The sequence below is a fragment of the Halichoerus grypus genome, chromosome 15, assembly GCF_964656455.1.
Source record: "Halichoerus grypus chromosome 15, mHalGry1.hap1.1, whole genome shotgun sequence".
NCBI classification, from domain to species: Eukaryota; Metazoa; Chordata; class Mammalia; order Carnivora; family Phocidae; genus Halichoerus; species Halichoerus grypus.
In genome coordinates this window covers 45,155,014-45,175,675 of record NC_135726.1, presented here as the reverse complement: position 1 = coordinate 45,175,675, position 20,662 = coordinate 45,155,014, and the positions used below count along the sequence as shown (strand labels likewise).

Genomic DNA, 20,662 nt, shown 5'->3' with positions numbered 1-20,662 from the left:
ATATATGTTTGATCCCCCCAGCGGGGTGTTCGCACTGGCTGTTCTGTCTGCCCGGATATCTTCCCAAGATGTCCACATGGCCTGTGCCTTCTCTCCGGCCTCAGCTCAAATGTCACCCCGGAAAGGCCTTCCCTGGCTCATCAACCAGCACAACGAACTCCCTCAGCTTACCTACAGTTCCACCGATACTGCTTCAGTTCCTGTTTTGCTCCCTAGAAGGCTAATGCCACGAGGGCAGATGCTTTGCTGGTCTTGTTCCTCCCACTACCCCCAGCGTGTACGACAGACAGGTAACCCGCAGGACTTTTTGAACAGCACCATTGGTTGTGATGTGTGTTAGTTTCCAGAGACAGCAGAGGGCCATGGCCTTATGCTGAACGGTCTGGCTCTGCCACGAGGCAAGCCTGGGTTTGAGTCCCAGCTGTGTGGGATCCGGAGCAAGGCTGGATCTCTCCGGGCTTGTTTCTGGTGGGCCATGACCATCCGACGGAGCAGAGAGGGACTCAGGCAAGTGGTGGTTGAGGCCACAGCAAGCCGCACGGTGGGGCTGTGGTTCAGGGGAGGGCCCTCCCTTGCCTGCTTCCTTTTTATAGAGAATTGGGACAGTGGGGGCTTTTGTGGTCACAAGAGTGGCCTTCTTGGCAGACATGCCACATGGCTAGATGCCGGCTGCCTGGGGAAGCTGCTACCACAGCTGGGAGCTCATGGGATGAGTCTGGATAGAATCTTCCTGCTGGGGAGAGAATTCCTTGTCCCAGCTGCTGGATGGCCTGGGCATGCTGCCCGATTGTCCAGTCACTGAGCTTGCTGGTCTCTCCTCAATTTCCCCTGCTGTAGGTGGGGACAAAAGCCTGGACCTCATAGGATCCAACCTGGGCTTGGCCTGGGGGCCCCGAACCAGTGGGGTGGCAGTGTGTGTCCTGGGAGCCAGGGTCTGGCACATGGTGATGGCAGTGGCTCCAGTGGGTTCTTGGGCACCAGTAAGGGGGCAGGGAGGAAGGGCTGGCCCCTCCTTGGGGAACAGCTGGGCCCCACTGGGCCAGGACCCCAACTGACCCCATAGCAGCTCAGGGGGGATGGACGACATGGCATCCAGGTGTTGGGATCATCATTATTGCAGTTCCCTAATTTCTTGGGAATGTTGGTCCCATTGATGGAGTCCTGCGCTGGGGCTGATGTCCCCCAGGTGAGACAGGAAGAGGAAGAGCAGGTGAGGGTACAATGCTACGTGGCCAAAACCTGCTGCATACAAATTTTATCCCTTGCAAAGTTCATCCACCCACGTTCCCCGGGCTGGTCCAACACAACACTGCTGTCCACCCTACCCTCCTTCCCCGCATCCACCTGAGGGAGCTTCGTGCATACGCCCCGACAGGCACCAGGAACCATTCCTCTAAGCTGTCAGTTTATTTGCTTAAGACACCTATCTCTTCAGAAGCAGCAGGGCTGGCGTGGAGAGGAGGCTGCTGGCCCTCAGTCCCCCCGCACCTTCCTCCGCACGGCCTGCACCAGCAGCTCCGAGTAGTGTTCCAGCAGGGCATGCAAATCTGGGCTGGCCAGGGGGCACAGTGGAGTCGGGGAGGGGGAGCCCGGGCTGCCCTGGGCCTGGGCCTGGGCCATGTCAGTCCCAACCAGCCAGTCATTGGCCTCTAACTGGTTATGGATCCAAAGAAAGGTGGAGGCCAGCTCAGTCCGTGCCTGCCACTGCTGCTCCGTGCTCACCTGGTCGCTGGAGACCATCTGCAAGGGGTACAAACCTTGTCAGGGGCCACCCAGCCCCGGCAGTCCCGGGGAGCTACCCAGCCCTCTCCCCTGGCCCCGGGGCTGGGCTCACCAGGCGGTAAAGGTCCAGGGCTTCTTGGAAGGTGGTCTGCAGTCTGTGCACGACAGTGCTCAGTTCACGGGGAGCTGGGGGCAGGACCCTGGCCGGCACCCCAGGCTCCTCCCAGTGTCCAGGGCTGCCCTGGACCAGACTGAGCGCATCTGGGGTGAGAGGGGAGGGAATGAGAAAGACACCTCCACTTTCTAGCTGGTCTAAGAGAGGCTGGGGTGGCTGGGCTGATCCCTCTGCCTGGGATGCTTCCCTCAGTCCCCTAAGGCTCACTTCCCTCCTGCTCTGCTCAAATGCCCCCTTCTCCTTGAAGCCTTTTCTCATTATCTGGCTGAAAACTCTAGCCACTGTCCCCCCCTTCTCACTCCCTAAACCCTTTTATTTCTGTCCTTAGCACATACTCCTTCGGGATACTCTTAACACTTTGCTTTACATTTAGTCTGGCCATCTCCCCAGTGAGGGTGCCCATTCTTTGTAGTCTTGTTGACCACCAAGCCCCATGTGCCCAGGGTCTAGAACAAAGCCCAACACATATGAAGTGCTCACTAAATATCTAAGTGAAAGAAAGAACGAACAAATGAATGGCGCAACCCCTGAGCCGGGTCAAGTGCCCACCTTCAGAGCTAAGCCAGCTGTACACGGGATGAGCTCGGGGGACAATCCCTTGCCCCAAGAGTGGTACTTACCAGGGGTGGGCTCCAGGAGAGACGTGACGCTGCCAGGGACCCCAGGCCTGGCCTCTGGAAGTAGGGCACTGTTGGGGTGGGCAGGGGCTTTGAGGGGCTCGGGGGCCAGGAGCCTTGGGAGAAAGGTGGAATTGTGGAGCCTCAGGGAGCTTGCATCCATGGGGCTGGGGACTGGGAAGGTGGCTGTTGTGACGGTGACACTGGACTGGGTGGCTGCAGGTTCCAACGGGGGAGGGGGCAGCAAGAGCCTGTCAGGGATGCTCGACAGGGTCAGCTTCAGGCTGGCCCGGGCCTCATGGTTGCCCCAGGAGGACAAGGCAGGTTCTCGGCCCTCGCTGTTAGAGCTGGGTGCTGCCGTGGTGGGGATGGCCTGGAGCTCCTGGCCCAGGGGTGCCATCTCCCCCAGGGAGGAGGGCCTGTGGAGGGGCCTGGCCAGCTCAGCCAGCACAGGGTCCTCACTGTCCTCGGGGGAGGTGCTGCGTGACATCTTGGCCCGGGAGCCGGCAGTGGCCTCCATGTAGGGGTGGGTGGAAGGGCCGTGGACAGCCTGAGGCAGGCGTGGAGTGGGTAGGGCTGTGGGCGTCGGAGGCTTCCCGTCAGTGGACAGCACTGAGGAGGGGGCACAGGGCACCAGGCCGGGGAGGCGGGGGGCTGTAAAGGAAGAAGTTGGCTCAGTCTCACACCCCAGCCACAGAGCCGAGGGAGAGGGGCCCACCCCAGGTGGCTTCCGGGCCTGAGTGGACCCTGCCCATCCCCACTGCCCCACGGTTCGGATGGGCATCCAGGACCGTTTGCTGAGAAGCCCAGGCTGTTTGTCTGCGGATGGGGGCACTCACTCAGTGGGCGCCAGGCCTCCGGGGTCTCAAGGGGCTCCTCGGCCTTCTTCCCAGCGCGGACCTACAAGCACAGCATGCGGTGAGGACAAGGCGTCCAGGCGCGCAGCCCTAGGTCCGGAGGGAGGGGCCCAGTACTCACGCTGGTCCTGCCTGGGGACGTGTGGCCAGTGCCTGCCCTCGGGGGCTCTGCTCTGGACCGGCTGCCCCCAAGCTCCGGGAGTCTGACCTCTGGGGACTTCACCAGGTGCAGGGGCAGCCGGGGAGGGAAGCTGTGGGTGAACCTGTGGGAAGGAAACCAGGCGGTTGTGGCTGTCCTGGGGGTCCCTGAGGGGACACAGCCCCCCCCGGGGGGGGATAGAGAGATGGGGGCGGGGTGGGGGTTCACCAGCTCCTACCTGGATGTTTTCTGGAGGCGTGAGAGGAACTGGGCTGAAATGCTCAGCCGGGGATTGAAGAAGTCCTCAGCCTCAGGGGCCTCCAAGTCTCTCAGGGATCCATGGAAGAGCTCTAGGGGAAGATGCCAAGGGAGTCTTCAGAATCCCTCCAGCCACTCAGCCCTGGGCCCAGGAAGGCCCGCAGACCAGCAGGTAGATCCCCAGAAACGCCATCAATAGACCACCCACATGCCTGGGGGAGCAAACACAGCAGGGAGAAGAGCCTGCACGGCTCAGTCCTTGAGAGAAAACGCAAGCCCTCTTACCACCCCTGCCAGCTCTGCAGGGAAGCCCTACCCGAGACACCCACGCTGTGCCCAGCACTGGAAGGCCTGCCCGGGCAGGGCCCTACCCTCAGGGTGAGCGTCAGTAAGCGTCTCGAAGTGGTGGCGGAGGAACTTCTCCTGCTCAGGGGTCTGGGGCAGGGAGCCGTTGGATATGCCCGGCACCTCGGGCTGGGATAACTCTTCTGCAGAACCTGGGCATCCTGGGGAGAGGCGAAGGGGAGGCCAAGGGGGTGGGCAGGAGAGACTCATCAACACCATGAGTCACACAGACGCCCAAAGACGCCAGACGCTTAATAATGGAGGAAGCTGGCCTCGCCCGTCACACAGCCTGCTGCCACTAGACCGAGGACAGGCTAATGGCTCTGCTTCCTACACAAGGAAATGGGGGCTTAGTGGGCACCAAGTGCAGGGCTGATGTGGGGAAAGGGATTATATATCATGACCATCCCCGAGCAAGTCCCATGCACCATCTTCCCCACATCTGGCCTCTGCTCACCCAGCGTGGGGGGCATCATCATGTCAAACCGAGGGGCCGGGGCCGGCTGTGGAGGGGGGGCATGGTTGGTGGTGACGCTGCACTCCAGGTCAGCCTCTGACTCCCCCGAGTCTGGAGGGGCAGAGTGGGAGTCAGGAGCCCAAAGCCAGGCCCTCACGGGGTGAGTCAGGTAAGTGGCTCAGGTTCCCAGGGCTTTGGTTTTCCAATCTGGAGAGTGGGGGTAATAATACCCAGTCTCTGTTTTTATGGACCAGCAAGTTTACACTTCAAGGAAGTGGCAGAGCTGGGCTCCTGCCAGTCAGCAGTTGGGCTCGAGAATCCTCAGGGAACAGCAGGGACCATGTCTGCCTCCGTGATAGACCCTGAGCTTCAGGAAGACTGAGTCAAGGTCGCCATTAATACCCAGAAAGGGGCCTGGCTGGACAGATTACTGCAGGGTCTCCGCCTGCCGCCACTCACCGTCAGGTGGGCTCTGATCCTTCGGGCAGAATGAGGAGACTCTGAGGTAGGAGTCACCTTGCTGGTCTCTGGGCTCCCCCTTGATGTCCTTCGTGCTGTACTCGCTGCAGTGCCGGGGGTGGGGCAAGGGAATGAGAACATACTAGGTAGTAAACAGCCAGCCCCCACCCTGACCCCCTAGACATCTGTGCCCTGCTCCTACTGAGCACTGCCTCGCCTCTCCTGCCTCCTGCAAAGGCTCCCTGCACCTCCACCTGGAACCAGGGCAACTGAGGCTGCAGGGCCAGGCTCCCGTGCCACCTGGGCCTTACTGCTCTGCCCCACTCCCCCAGGCCCATTCTTCCAGCGCGTGCCTATCAGCTGAGGCCTCCTCTCTCCAATGCCTTAAGGCTTCCCTGGGTGCACAGGACACTCACCTGTCTGCCCCTGTGACCGTCACCTCTGCCTCCAGGGAGTAGACGATGAGCTCGCTGTCCTCAGAGGACTCCCTCTGTAGGGGCAGGAAGGAGGGATGCCCCCCGCCGACATTCTGGGGGCTCTCCGACTGCAGGGTGGAGAGGACACAGCCATCTGAGGGGTCCTGGCAGCCAGGGCCCTTTGCAGGCCGCCAGGCGTACCGCCAACACCCACGATAACAGGGAAGACGTGCTGGAGCATCCCGCTGAGCCAGGGCCTGGGCCCGGTGAGGTGCTCATCCTGAGCTCCCTCTGCGCTCCTCCTGCTGGTTGGCAGCCCCTCTACGGGCAAGGCTCCAACCCTCCAAAAGCCGATGTGGGTGATGTTCAAGAACAAACTAATCCTCGGTGAGAGGTTAAAAGGCTGTGCCTCGGGTGGGGGTACCGATTAGGAGGGGCACGAGGGGGTCTTCCAGGAGGTAGAAGATACTCTCTATCTTAGGGCCTGGGTGGTAGATACATAGGTGCATACAGAGGCAATAACTTGTCAAGCTGTGTACCTAGGATTTGTACACACAAGTGTATGTGTATCATTTCACAATAAAAAAGACGGTTTATACAACAGAATGAAAGATAATTTTGTTTGGAAAATAACAGAACAAGAGCTAAAGTTGCTTCAGCACTTCTGAGGGCCCAGGCCCTATTGGTGCTGGATTCCTATCAAAGCCCTCTGAGGGCTTTCTTTTTATGACCATTTTTAAGAAATCTTTCTTTCTTGGTTATCTTTTTTTTAATGACCATTTCTTTTTTGAAAGCAGAAACCTAGAGAAGCAAGCCTCACGGCAAGTGGTCACACAGCAAGGAAGGGGTAAGGTCAGGGCTCTACCTGCTCAAATGACCCCCCCGCCCCCCAGCCAGCCACAGGCCTGCTCTCGGGCCCAAGCTCTTCACCCCCAAGGGACCCACCTCCCAGACTCCTGGTCTGCCTGGGAAGTCTCACTTGCACTAGGCCCAGGGCCTCACCCTCCTGCCCTCCACCACATCATGTAATCATCTTGCACCCCTAGAGTGGGAAAATCAGCCTGATTTTCAAAATGATACCGCCGAGGCCCCAGGTCCCGGGTGGGCAGTCACAGTGCAGGGACCGTGGGCTGGGCTGGGGCGGTCTGTACCTCACTCAGCAGGGCCGCCAGGCTCTGGGGCTCCACTGTATCCAGAATAGAGTCCTCCAGGCTCTCGGGCTTCGTGGGGGTGAAGTAGCAATCCAGGTCCTGGGCATCCAGGATGGTCTTGAGGGGCTCCTGGTCAGCACGCTCCGCCCAGCGGCCATGCGGCTTGTAGCTGCGCTGGGCATGGAAGGCTGAGCCATCTGCCACGTCATCATCTCCTAGCTGAGGGTGACAGGGGATGGTGAGACAGCTAGCCAAGAGATCACCAACTCCAATGGGAGCCAGGGACTCTGCATGGACTCCATCCAGTCTCGGCTTTAAACACCACTCAGCAACGGCCTCCAGAGAAACATCTCCAGCCCGAATCTGTTAAATTTCAGAAGCGCACGTGCAATTGCTCTCCATCTATATGGATATTTCAGAGCGAACACATGTTGAAAGCAACTCCTGATCTTCCCCCCCAGATTGACTCCTCCTAAAGCCTTCCTTATCTTATTCTTGCCTGCTGCTTAGGCCCCAAACCTTGAGGTCATCCTTCATTCTTGTACTGTCCCTCATACTCTCCACCTTGTACTTCTTCAGCAAATTCTGTTAGCTCTGCCATCCAAACACATATGGCCACCTCTCCCACCCTGGTCCTGCCCAGCACTGCCTGCGAATAAGACTGTGGCCTGAGAGACAGTGGAGGGTGGGTGCTTGAGAACTCAGCTCTGGAGCAGCCCACGTCCTCGAATTCCTAGCTGTGTGACCCTGGACAAGTTACTTAACCTCTCTGGGCCTCAGTTTCTCCATCTGTGAAATAGGGATATGAAAAGGTCCTATACTTCAATGGGGATTAAATGAGATAATACATACAAAATCCTTAGAACAGAGCCTGTACAGAGTAAGTGTGCTATCCATGTTTGTTGAATGTAATTCCACCCGTAGCATTTACGGATAAGGGGAAGCTTGGGGTCTTGAGAGACCTGGTCTGCAGGGGAGGGGATGGCAGGGAGGATCTCCCTGAGGAGCTGACAGTTAGGTTTTGACTGAGGACTGACACTGTTACTGAAATAAATCATCCAACCTCGGGTGTAGGATTCTGCCGCCAGCTTCTAACCCACTGGCTCCTTGCCTGCGCCTCCCCTAAGTAACATTCATTCAATCCTAACATCATCTTCTTCCTCTCACAACCAGTCATTTGGTTCCACCTTCAAAATCTATCCAGCCTCCCACCTCTCCTGCCTGGATGATCCCAAGTCTCCTCCCTGGCCCTCTGCTTGCCCCTCATGTTCACACTTGGCGCTACCTCATGGCCTTCCTCAGCTCAGAGCCCTCCTTTGCCTCCATCTCACTCCGTGCCAGGGATGAAAATAAGTGGGGAGGACAACGAGGAGTATTTAGGGATTGCACCACCGCCCACACGGTGCCACACCATCTGGCCCCCCTCATCTCCGTGAGCCCTTCTCCCCCCAGCCCTCATTCACCCTCAACCCAGGCAGCTGGGCCTCCCTGTACCTCTTCGAACATGCTAATAAGCATAATCCTGCCTCATGGCCTTTGTCCTGCATACTGTTCTCTCTGCCTGGAACATTCTTTCCCATGAACTGCATTTCTCCCTTGCTTCAACTCTGTTCAAATATCACCTTCCCAGTGAGGCCTTTCTGTTCATCATAAAATTGTTGCCCCCTCCCCCCAATACTTGTTATTTTCCTTCTCAATTTTTTTCCTCCACAGCACTTATCAGCTCCCAAAATACTATACAACTCATCGGTTTGATGTGGATACTGCCCATCTCCCACACTAGAAAATGAGCCTGTGAAGGCCGACGTTTTGTCTGCCCTGCTCCCTGCCGTCCAGATAGTCAGAACAAGACTGGCACAGGGAAGGTGGTCACTATACGTGTTATAAGCATGAAGGACTGTCTAAGCTGAGACTGGAAGGATGACAGGGTTCTCTAGGGAAAAGAGAGACACAGAGAGGGAAACGGGCTCCCAGCAGAAAGAAGAGCATGAAGGAGAGCACACCCACTTTGCCAGCCCTAGGCGTCCCGGTCTCTGGGCAGACTCACCAGCCGCTTTGCCCAGAGTGGCAGTTTGCCATTGGTCAGCAGACACCGAGGATCTGGAGAGACACATGGAATCCATCAGGAGACAATAAACAACCCAACAGACAAATGGGCAACATACGTAAATAGGCAATTCTCCAAAGAGACAATACAAGAAACAACAGACATATTACTCATTGTCAGAAAAGGCAAATTTACACAATGGACCAAAACTAAAATGCTTCATATGATCAAGTGTTGGCCAAAGTGTGGGCCTGCTAGGTGGGGCAGTAACTGGATGTGGAGGGCCCTTGGGGTTCTCTTTTGAAATAAAAAGTGTACTAAGCCCAGAGCCGGCAGCGCCAGCCCTCACCTCCGTCCTGGAGAAGCACCCTCACATACGCCGGAGGAGGCCTAGGAGTGGCCAGTACGGCCTTATTCACCAAGGGGTACAGTTAGAAAACCCTAAATGTCCAGCCAGAGGCAAATACCTTAAAATATCCCACCATGCTGTTGGTTAAAAGAGGGAGGCCTGTGGCGCACCTAGGTGGCTCAGTCAGTCGAGCATCTAACTTGATTTTGGCTCAGGCTCAGGTCATGATCTCAGGGTGGTGAGATCCAGTCCTGCAGCGGGCTCCCCGCTCAGCATGGAGTCTGCTTGAGATTCTCTCTCTCTCTCCCTCTGCCCCTCCCCCAACTCGCACTCATTCTCTCTCTCTAAATAAATAAAATCTTAAAAAAAAAAAAAAGAGGCCTCTGTTTTGTATCCACCAATAGGTGGCTATTTCTTTCTTTCTTTTTTTTTTTAAAGATTTTATTTATTTGAGAGGTTGATATTTCTTCTCTTTTTTTAAAGATTTTATTTATTTATTTGAGAGGAAGAGAGAGAGCACAGCAGGGGGAGCGGCAGGCGGAGGAAGAGAGAGAAGCAGGCTCCCCACTGAGCAGGGAGCCCAATGTGGGGCTTGATCCCAGGACCCTGGGATCACGACCTGAGCCGAAGGCAGACGCTTAACGACCAAGCCACCCAGGCGCCCCATTTCTTCTTTTTTAAAAACGATTTTATTTATTTATTTATCTGAACAAGAGAGAGCTCGAGAAAGTGCAAGCGCGAGGAGGAGCAGAGGTGAAGGGAGAGGAAGAGGGAAAAAATCCCAAGCAGACTTCACAATGAGTGCAGAGCCTGATGCAGGGCTTGATCTCATGACCCTGAGATCACAACCTGAGCCGAAACCAAGAGTCGGACTGACTGAGCCACCCAGGCGCCCTGATAAGATACTTCTGAGAGGAAAAAAGTACTGAATGTCTGCAGTAGAATACAATTTATGTACATAAATATGACATGTTCTGATGGCTGTGTACACATATATATTAATGTTCAGGAAATGGCCTATAACGATTCATAAGAAACTGATAGAAGTGGCCACCCTGGAGAGAACATGGGGTTGGGTGTGAGGGTGGCAACAAAGAAAATTTGCTTACTCTGATTTTTTCCAAGGCTGAATTCTTATATTACTGTAGCCTACTGTCTAGTCAGCCCCTGTTGGTAGAGGCCCCCGCCCCACACTGAAAGCTCCCAGCCTCTCTTAGTTGGAGCAACCATGGCCAATGGGACCTGAGAGAAGCCTGCCGGGAGCTTGTGGGCAAGTTTCCTCTCCAAAGGAGGTTGGAAGAGTGACTGTCCTATGCAAACGGCAGCCATCTTGCAACCATGAGGGCCTAAGCCAAGGCAACATGCAGAAGGGCAGAAATTTAGAGAAAGCTTGGCCTCCTATAAAGTCATTGAGCTACTATTCTCCCTTTTGCCTGAACAACAGAATCTGTTGTCTCTGGTTAACAGCACCTTGTTTTTCCCCTGGGACATCCCCTGCACCCCTTCCCACCCTCTTTAGTCAGGTGGCTCCAGTGGAGCTGGTTCAAGCCTCCCCCTTCAGGGATGACATGACTCAGGCCTGGCCAATCAGAGCTACTGGCTACATGACGCACACCAGAAACAGGAGTCACGACCCCAGGATTTTGCCTGAGCTACTGGGAAAGAGATGCTCTCTTCTCTAGAGTTCGATTACCTAGAGCTGCTGGGAGAATCTTTGCCATCAGGAAAGGGAGAGTCTGCCTGACAGCAAAACCAACATGGAGAAAAGCAGAGCCAAAAGACGGAGGAAAAATATATTCCTTTAACATCACCTGACTACAGGGATCCAGCGATTGCCTGAAGCCAAATTCTCTGATTTTCAGGTATATGAACCAAGAAATTCTCTTTCCCGCTGAAGCCAGTGAGAGTCTGGATGCTATTACACTGAGGGAGTCCTGACTGATGGGATTACTGAGCTTCATTTCCAGGTAGTGGGCGAAACCCAGCAATGATCCCTACATGGAGAGTTCAAAATAGGGCCCCTTTGAATGAACCCCTTTCCCAACCTGGGTCCAAGCTCTCTTTGGATGGTGTCTTCAGCAACTCTTCTGGCTCACACTGTTCCTCCAGCTCATCCTCCGTCTGCTCTCCAGGGCTTAAGGAGCAAATCTCGCTGGGCACGGATGTATAGGTCTCCTGCCTGAGGCCAGGAATGAGAACGGCAAGGAGAGAAATAGGTAAATGGGGTGGTGGCGGGAGGCACAGGGATCTCCCTAGGGCTGGGCCCTGTGCTAGCTTCCATAGGAACATATTGCTGACTTCCAGTGAAGATGGTGCCGGGAGAGCTCCCTGCCGCATCTGCTCTGCTGGAAATATCACCACAATAAATGAGATATAACAAAGACTGCACTCAAAAAATACGACAAACTCTCTAAAGGCCACAGCAAAGGGACAGAAAGCAAAGCAGATAGTGGGGCTTGAGTACTAAGCTGCTGCACTCCATTTTGGGGAGTGTGTGTGGGGGGGGCAGTGTGTGGGGGTGGGTAGCAATAAGGTTTTATCTCCTTTGGAGTACAGGAGCCTAAAACACGCCTGACACAAGGCGGGCACTGGAGGACACCTGGGGCAGTGTGTAAGCCTCAAAACCAGGAGCCAAGAGGAGCTGCCCATTCCCTTGGTACCTAGATCTGCAAGACATCCAATACTACACAGGACGGGAGGCTCATGTTCAGGCCTGGTCCCTGTGGGGAGGCCATGGCAAAGCCTCAAGGCAGAGAAAGGCAAGGACAGCTCCAGAGGCAGGAGAGAGGATAAACCCCCAAATCTCCCACTCGACTGAGACCTCCAAACTAAAATTCCCTAGCCAGAAATTAGAATATGACCTTACTCCAAATGAAACTGGTCTTGCAGCATAAAAACTTTGAAGAATAAGGGTCCTCCACTGGAGCCTTCTCTGACTACGTCCCTCCCCACTGCACGCTGGGGCAGGGGCCTCCCCTGGTCCCCACAGTGCCCCGGAGCTTCTTCTCCCAAAACAGTACTCACAGGCTCTCCACTTCGCTTTTCCACTTCAAAACCCTTCTCCTATATACTATCATAAATTTGTACTCAAAATCTGTCTCCCCGACGGGGCCACAGGTGCACAAAGGGCAGGGCCTAGGGCTGTCCTGGCCATGGCTGTCTCCAGCATCACTCCTCACGGGGCCCAGGGTGGGAAGACGTTTCTCTGGCAGACAGACAGATGGATGGGGGATGGCCGGGTCACTGCCAGGACCTGGGCTGGCTGCTCCACTTCCCATCCTGCATGATCTGCTGCTGCGGCTGCTCCCGGTGGTCGATCTCCAGCAAGTGCTGCTTCATGCAGTTCGTGATCTCCGGGCCCAGGTGCCAGATGAACACGCAGCTGCAGAGGCCAAAGAGAGATGTGGAAGGGGAAGGAACAGTAAACACGGAAGCCATCTGACTCTGGAGCCCCCTAGGTCACCACAGCGAAAACCCCATTCCCTGGCCCCTCCCAGAAAACACCCCCCTTCCACTTAGGGCCTGGGGTGGGGGCTCCAGGCCACATGGGCTCTACACCCTGGGCGCGATTCAGAGCATCCCAGCAAACCAGGACCTGTTCTGAAGTCCTCAAGACCCAAGGAAGGGGGCTGCGGAAGGACTGTAATAAACTGGAGGGAGTGACAAAAGGGACTTCTTTGGGCACCAACCACATGCTAAGGACTTTATATGCCATCTCATTTGATTCTCACTGTACAGTTGTCCAGGACGTTGGGGTCATCTGTCTTTTACAAAGGAGCAAACTGAGGCTTAGAGATGGGAAATGACCTGCTCAAGGTGCCAAGTAAGTGGCAGATCTGGGATTTGAACTCAGGGCTGGGTGTGACACCAAGGTCCACGCCGTTAAAGGAGAGAGCAGTAAGCTGGAACCCTCGGCAGGGCTCTCTGCGTGGGCAGGGCAGGCCGGGAGCGTGGTGTTCCCGCTGTCTGAGCCCCTGTGCCCCCCACAGTACCGGTCTTGCCGATTCCCAGAGGGAGGCCAGCCAGGGGCGGCCTTCAGGCCTTTCCCACCTGTCTCCGGATACTGTGATCAAGTGACGACAGTCGTAGGTGAACTTCATGCCGGTAACGATTTCTGAAAGCAGAGCAGAGAAGCTGTACTGACCTCCTGAGTCAGAAGGCAGTGTGGGGGCGCATGGGGAGGCGTCCCACGTAGGGAGGCACACCCACCTGAGTGACCAAACATCTTGGCAACGCACTCGCCTGAGTAAAAGTCAATCACCGAGATGCTTTTGTCTGAGCAGCTCGTGGCCAGGAAGGTGCCTGAGGGGTCCACGTGGACCTGGGGAGAAGAGGACCCACATGACAGCGGGGCTGCCTGCTTCTTCCCTGTGGCGAGGCCGGGTCAAACCCCACAGCCTCCATGGATGGAGGACCCTCTCGTGCGGGACACTTGGCACGCTGACTCGTCCCAGGTAGCCCGCAGGACATACACCCTGGTTAGGATCAAACTCCTGCTCCCATTTCACAGGTGAAAAAATTACCAACCAGACCCTGTGCAAAGCACTGTATGCGTGCAAACTGATTTCCTCCAGAGAACAACTCTATGATAGAGGTTCTTTCTATCTGCATTTTACAGGTGATGAAATGGGCTTCAGAGATGACACTTGCCCGAGGTCATAGCCCGAGGCAGAGCTGCGAGAGTCTGACCTTGAACCCTGAACTCGTTACAACTCCCCTACTCCAGAGGCTCTGAGAAGGTCCCCCAAACTTGTCCTGATAACACAGCAGGGGGCAAGCCTGGTAAAGGAGCCCAGGCCTCTTTGATTGTTCTCACCACACCATGGCCACTCAAAATAGAAACCACTTAAATGTCCCGGTTTGGAAAAGGGCTCATAAAGGTAAAATAGTCTGTGACACCCCCGGCTCCCAAGCAACCTCCTTGGTCAGCCAGGCCAGAGTGGGTGCTGGCCAGCTTGTGATCTTTGATCAGGTGCCCAGGGGGCCACAGGTCTCAGGTGGCCCATCAGGGCAGCAGACGGACGGGGGGAATGTGTGTGCTTTTCACACGGGGGTCCCAGCTACTCACCTTCAGCAGGGACCCTTCGTCACCCTGGGAGCCCTTATAGCACTTCTTCTGCTTCCCGTTCGTGGTGTTGTAGACTCTGCGGAGGTGGGGGCACAACGTGGCCAACGTGGCCCTGCCCGCCTGCCCCCTCCTGCATTCTGGTTTCAGCCTTACCGGACCATCTTCCTCGCCCCGGAAAGCCCCTTGCCACCTCTCATCCCCCATCTGATGCCTGGACTGAGATCGCCCCTCAGGGAATGAGATGCCATCTCAGGCTGAGGTCATGCACTGGGGTTATGCACTGGGGTGTCCATGGAGTTAGCGTCTGCTGAGTTCATGTCTGTCTTCCCTGCTACCGAGCAAGCAGAGTGCCTGGCACTCCATCTGAACGAGCAGATGAAAGAGGTGGAGAACCTCTTTGCACAAGCTCTCCCCTCCCCTGGCTCATTCCTCCACATCCTTCCCAGTCTCAGTTCAGATGTTCCTTCCATCAAGCCCTGCCTGATCCCCAGGTAGGATCAGGTGTCTCGCCGGGCCCCCCAGGTCCCCCGGGCTCTCCCAGCCCTGACTGCTCCATGCTGTCACTGTCTAGTGAGGTGTCCATCTCGCCTCCCTTGGACTGAGTTCCGCGAAGGCAAGGCCTGGGGCTGCCCTGCTCACTGCTGTGTCTCCGGCACTGTCCATCCCAGCTTGGGTGCTCAGGAAATGTAGGTGAACGAACGAATTTATGAGCCACACCAGCACCTCTTAGTCACCCCACACAGGCTTCTGGAGAGCCAGAAGGAACCCCCTTGCTGACCTGGAGGCTAGACCTGGGTGAGCCCAGCTCCTGAGAAACACCCGCTGGGTCCCTCCACCCAACCCAGCTCCCGAGGGACCAGATGAGCAGGGGGAAGAAAACAGACGGCTCACGAGCAGACAGACCCGACTAGGTCTCATACAGGCCCTACTCAGAAACCAGGCCAGGCCGACTCAGAGCCCAGGGCAGCTCCTCACCTCACATTGCGGTCCTGGCAGGCCACGGCCACGTACTTTTGGGTGATGTCAATGTCCATGTCATACAAGGTGGTCTTCTCTGCCACGTGGTGGGTGCGGACAAAGTGTAGTCCATCTGAGGTCTGGCAGGGCAGGCAGGGCCTTCAGAGGACGCCCCTGACAAGCTGCCCACCCCAGCCCCCAAGGAGGCCAACCCACTCTACCCGCTGGGCACTGCGAAAGTAGATGCTCTTGTCAGCCCCACAGCTGATCATCTGGATGTCTCTATTGCCTGGAGGAGAAGGAGGTGGTACATTAGGTGAGGCTGGGCCACTGCTGAGCCTGTCTGGGGCCAGGGATCCTAGCTAGGGAACTCCCTGCAAGGGAACTCTGCTGGGGGTCAGGGAGGGATTCCTGGAGGAGGGCAGTGGGTGCTGGCTGCAGGTGGTATTCTAAGATGTGAGCTGTGTGCATGAGGTGGGACAGCTAGAGCCGTGGCTTGGCAGGCCTCTGCAGAGCAAGGGCGGATAGGGAACAGGTGAGGGACACCGAATGGGCACCATGTCTGATCTGGGATTTGGAAAGATGATCTGGGCAACCGAGTGGAAGCAGGACCAAAGCAGGGGGCAAGCGGAGACAGGCAGACTGTTGGGAGGTCCATGCCATCCTGAGCAATCAGAGCATCCACATGCACCTCAGGCCAGGGCCCGAGCCACCGGTGCCTCCCCTCCTGACTGCTCACCGGCCACTCCCCTGTACAAATGTGAATCCGGGGCTTAGAGTCACACAGTCCTTGGCCCAGGGTGTGCAGAGAGTCAGGACAGGGCCAGGATTAGACTCAGGCATTTTCTGGCTAAACACTGTGCTCTGAGCCCTGGCTTTCTCTCCATGCCTCAGTTTCCTGTCTGTACAATGGGCCTATGAGAGCCCCTGCCCCACAGCATTCTGTGAAGTGTGTAGAACAGTGGCTGCAACCTGGTAAGCACTCTACATATTCTTGCCTTTCTTCTTTCTTTATAGACTTAGAATGATAACAGCACAAATACCTCAGAGTTGTGGTGACGATGCAGAGACGGAATAGCTATAAAACACTGAGGATAAATAAATATGAAGCCCGGGCACCACAAACCTGCTGCTTCATGGCAGGACATCGGAGAGAACTAGGGCCTGATACACAAGTTGTTACTCAAGCAGGAGTCACTGGCCCACAGAAGGGAGTGAGTCCTGTGTGGGAGAGGGAGTGTGACCTGGGAGGGACCCAGAGAGGCCTGCAAGTTACTGGTAATGTTCTGCTTCTGAATGTGGGGTGGGGAGCCCAAGTACTTAGCAATGTTAGAACACAAGCAATCAGAACAGTCACTGGTTATAAACAATAGGTGTGTCTGTTCTAGTTCATACCCACTGATTATGAACCTTGATGGGAAGTTCATTGTATTATTCTGTAAACTACACATATTGTATTCATTTGTTTGGATATGTTTCAGATAAAACTGTTAAAGACAGAATCCTTCATTAGCAGGGCAGCTGCTGTTAGGTTTCGACTGGCTGGAGCCCAGTTTATACTAAAATTGTCAATGTTTTGAGCAAAGACCAGCCGGAACGGGAGCTGGGTTGAGGATTTACGTCTTGTCAGACTGGCTGGGGGCTCTGATGAAAACCCATACCCTGCAGAAGGTGGCCTTAAGGACCAATTCCTGGGCCACCCCTTGGACTGTCATCACCGCTCTTGGATCCATACCATTCATGAAAGCTGAGGTCACTGGTGGCCAAACGGCTAGACTCACTGATTTATTCTAATTAACTCTATCCCATGAAATGAATAGGTTTTTAAAGATGTCTGAGAAATTTTAGCTGATCAGCTTTGGGAGGTCTTCATCAAGACACATCAAACATTGTTAACTTTTGTCCATTGTTAACGTGTTTTAGCTACAGAGAGGTAGGGCAGGAAGTAGGGAGGATCAAGGGACATTAATACCTTTTCAGTCACAAGACTACATGTAAAAAAAATTCTTCATAGTCAAGAACTTAGAATGAGTACGTGGATATATTCTGTTCATGAACAACTTTCTTCTGGAATATAGTTTTGAATATGCTCTTGGGTTCTGATCAGTTAAACCCTACGGGACCCACCTCCCCTCCCCTCAGAATTCTTTAGGGCCAAGGACCTCCATGCTGAATCTTTCAAGTCTAGAGGAAATCCCTTTGATTTCCTCGTTGAGTGTGGGCTTTGCAGGGCATCCCGAGGCAAGATCCTAAGCCTGCACCTCCTGGCTGTGTGACTCTAGCTGTAAGTGGGGTAAGGAAGGGGCAAATTGCAGTGCAAGGATCCTCGCCAGCGCAGAATTAGCTTCCAGCAATTTTCACGGTCACCTATTTTTCTGTCAAGGTCATCAGTGTCCATCCTGCCCTCTCGCAGGACTGGCACCCCGATTTCCTTTTGGGGAACAACATTCACCTAATTCCAGTCCTCCTGGATCAGAGGCAGAGGGAGGTGTGGGCTGGGGGCACATGAGTCAGACCTGGCCCAAGAAAACATCCCAAAGCCCTGGCACTCATAACCGTTCTGAAAAGGGCAGGTGCCTCAAGCCAGCACAACGGAAGTCAGCACTCGATTTCTGCCAAAACTGACAGAAAGAGGGGAAATCTCCTTCCAGTGGCACAGTGATAACCAAGATGCCGCCCACCGCAGAAAGGTGCAGCTGACAGAGGGAGTCTTGATAAGGGAAAAAAAAAATCATCAACCTTTGGATCCAGCTGGGCCTGAATCCACAACTTGCTTTTCCCTTTTTTGTTTAAGCTAAAGGGAGTTTTGCTGTTACTTGTAGCCAAAGGAGCGCACCAAACAAGGTGGAGCAAGCAGGAAGGGGCTCACCAGCAAACTTGATGGCCGTGATGGAGGAGGAGTGGTCGTCCAGGGTCTGCTCCAGGTTGTAGTTCTTCTCCACGTTCAGCACGTGGATCAGTCGGTCCCGACTGGCCGAGGCCAGCAAGGTCAGCCCTGTGAGTGGACAGGGTAGCCCTGGGTTCCCAGGAGGCCGCTTGATGCCTTGGCCTCCCAGACAGCAACATGACCGAGCTTTCCAGGCCTTGAAGAAGGGGTCTTTGGTTCTATACCTGCAGCCAACTTGCCCCAAACCCAGCAAGGGGCCATTCCCTCAGCTCTCTGTAGTCTTTCCCCAGAGCCCCCCAAACCCTGGCATTTCCCAGCCCGTGCCACCAGTTCAGTGGAGGAACCCTGAAGTGCACACGGGCGCTCTGCCACCCTGTGCCCGCAGCAGCCGTCCCAGCAGAGCCCAGCACTCCTTCCTGCCAAGGCCGACTCAGGCATGCCACGAAGCCCTGCCAGCTTCCCAGCCTCCCCGGAACACCGTTCCCTCACTCTCTGAGCTCTGGCTGGGGTCTCGACCGGGTCCGACCGGCGGCCCGCTGCCGCACCTCCTTCTGCCAGGGCGTCCCCTCAGACAGCGCTTACCCTGGTTGCCTGGCATGTCTGAGGGCGAACACATGACCTGGGGCAGATGGGAGCTCAGGAAGGATGGACTGAACAAAGAGAGATCTCAAGAAAGGGCCTGGGTGGCTCAGTTGGTTAAGCGACTGCCTTCGGCTCAGGTCATGATCCTGGAGTCCCGGGATCGAGTCCCACATCGGGCTCCCGGCTCAGCGGGGAGCCTGCTTCTCCCTCTGACCCTCCCCCCTCTCATGTGCTCTCTCTCTCAAATAAATAAAATCTTGAGAAAAAATAAAAATATTAAAAAAAAAAAAAGAAAAACCGGTGGGCCAGAGGGTGCAGGGAAACGAAGGAGGAGGAAAGAGCATGGGAAAGATTGCTTACCTATCAGGACATGACTCCACCTAAGTTCTATTCCTGCCAAAAATGTATCAGGGGCATGAAATCATGAGGAAAACAGACAAACTCAAATGGAAGGAAATTCTATAAAATGACTGGTCTATACTCTGCAGAAAGCCAAGTCATAAAGACAAATCAAGGCTGTGGAAATGTTCCAGAAAAAGGTGATAAAAGAGTTGAGTTTCTGGACTGGAAAAACAAAGGTGCTACAGAGGACAATATTGGGACAGCTGGCAAAATGGGAATAAGGACCACAAAAAGAGAGGACAGTACAGGAAAAAGTGAAACTTCCACATTTGATAAGTGCACGTGGTCATGTAAATGGATGTCCTCACAGACCCAATGAAGAGTGAAAGGTCATACCGTCGACTTATTCTCTAACAAGTCAGCAAAAGAAATGTATATGCTAGGGGCACCTGGGGGGCTCAGTCGTTAAGTGTCTGCCTTCGGCTCAGGTCACGATCCCAGGGTCCTGGGATCGAGCCCCGCATCGGGCTCCCTGCTCGGCGGGAGGCCTGCTACTCCCTCTCCTACTCCCCCTGCTTGTGTTCCCTCTCTCGCTGTGTCTCTCTCTGTCAAATAAATAAATAAAATCTTAAAAAAAAAAAAAGTTTACAAAAATTACTAAAAAAAAAATGTATATGCTAGTATTTTATTAATGCGAGCATATGTACACACGTGTGCACAAACATGGAGACAGAAGTGGAGATGCGGAAGCAGATAAAGTCATACACACAGTCATAGGGTCAGAAAGAATTTAAAAGAAAAAAACCTGAGGAATCTGGGTGAAGAGAACATGGGTATTTATTCTAATACTCTTGCAATGTTTCTGTAGGCATCAAACTTTTTCAAAATAATATGTTTGATATTATTTGATATACGATATGATATTTAACTGTTGATCTATCCATACATTCTCTCATTCAACACTCACCTTTTTAACCTGAGCGCTTTTCAGGACACTGGGAACCAGAGCAAGTCCAGCCCAGTCCTGCCTGCCAGAGTCTTGCATTCTAGAGTCCTAGCTACCCCGGTCTCAGGGCCCAGTGACAGGGGCACTTACTAAACATAGGACTTGCAGCTGTCACTCACAGCCCCACCAGACATCAACTCCCCGTCTCTGTGGCTCTGCCAGGGGGGCTGCTCCCCTGCCTTCCCCCTGCCACCCCGCATAGGTCTACCTGTCTCAGGCTTGGAGTACTCCAGGCACAGCACCTCAGCATCATGGGCCTCCACCTTGACCAGCTCATCCATGAAGTGCAGCTCGTGGATCCTGGGAGACACACACTGTCCACTGTACCCTGCCCGTGCCCCCAGCCCTCAGCTCTAGGTGCTCTGCCAGCGAGGCAACATGGGGCACTCCCTGCCCTGGCCAGCTAGTCTAGGGATGCCCAACCACTCTTCTCACCTAGAAACCTGCTACCTTAAAGGCGGCAGTGCCAAGCCTGGGCCATCCAAGTGGGCACCCAGCCCCTTATGGCTCCATGGGACAGGTCTAGGACAGTCCTCTGGGGGAACAGGAGTTAGGGCAGGGCTGTGTCAGAGGAGATCCCTGAGGGTGGGGGAGGGACCAAGGGTCAGAGGTCATCCTCAAGGATAGGACCTATGGGTGAGGAGTACTTGATTCCAATCGCCCGTTCTTAAAGACTCTCAAATCTAAATGTCCTCATTCCCTCCAAATAAAATCAACCAACCAACAGGCCATCTAGGATGATATAAGAGACAGTCATCTCAGGTCCTCCACTCTTCCTGTGTGATCTTAGCTTAGCCACTGGCCTCTCCTGCCTCAGTTAACCCATCT

The 20,662-nt window shown here is 54.8% G+C and overlaps 1 protein-coding gene across 1 annotated transcript in view; it reads right to left on the bottom strand.

The window, feature by feature from the left end:
* Positions 1-1,388: 1,388 nt before the first annotated feature.
* WDR62 (WD repeat domain 62) overlaps positions 1,389-20,662 on the bottom strand; it is a 42,209-nt gene continuing 22,935 nt past the window's right edge. Inside the window, exons 12-32 of the mRNA XM_036068011.2 lie at positions 20,043-20,134; positions 17,887-18,012; positions 15,239-15,306; positions 15,036-15,157; positions 14,061-14,136; positions 13,202-13,313; positions 13,043-13,106; positions 12,246-12,374; positions 11,038-11,171; positions 8,644-8,696; positions 6,597-6,815; positions 5,446-5,573; positions 5,030-5,133; positions 4,571-4,681; positions 4,140-4,274; positions 3,749-3,860; positions 3,493-3,634; positions 3,354-3,414; positions 2,518-3,168; positions 1,835-1,983; positions 1,389-1,740 (exon numbers count right to left, since the gene is read on the bottom strand). Of these exons, the coding sequence (XP_035923904.2) occupies positions 1,474-1,740; positions 1,835-1,983; positions 2,518-3,168; positions 3,354-3,414; positions 3,493-3,634; positions 3,749-3,860; positions 4,140-4,274; positions 4,571-4,681; positions 5,030-5,133; positions 5,446-5,573; positions 6,597-6,815; positions 8,644-8,696; positions 11,038-11,171; positions 12,246-12,374; positions 13,043-13,106; positions 13,202-13,313; positions 14,061-14,136; positions 15,036-15,157; positions 15,239-15,306; positions 17,887-18,012; positions 20,043-20,134 (3,055 nt within the window). The 3' untranslated portion in view covers positions 1,389-1,473. The remainder of the gene's footprint in view (positions 1,741-1,834; positions 1,984-2,517; positions 3,169-3,353; positions 3,415-3,492; positions 3,635-3,748; positions 3,861-4,139; positions 4,275-4,570; positions 4,682-5,029; positions 5,134-5,445; positions 5,574-6,596; positions 6,816-8,643; positions 8,697-11,037; positions 11,172-12,245; positions 12,375-13,042; positions 13,107-13,201; positions 13,314-14,060; positions 14,137-15,035; positions 15,158-15,238; positions 15,307-17,886; positions 18,013-20,042; positions 20,135-20,662) is intronic.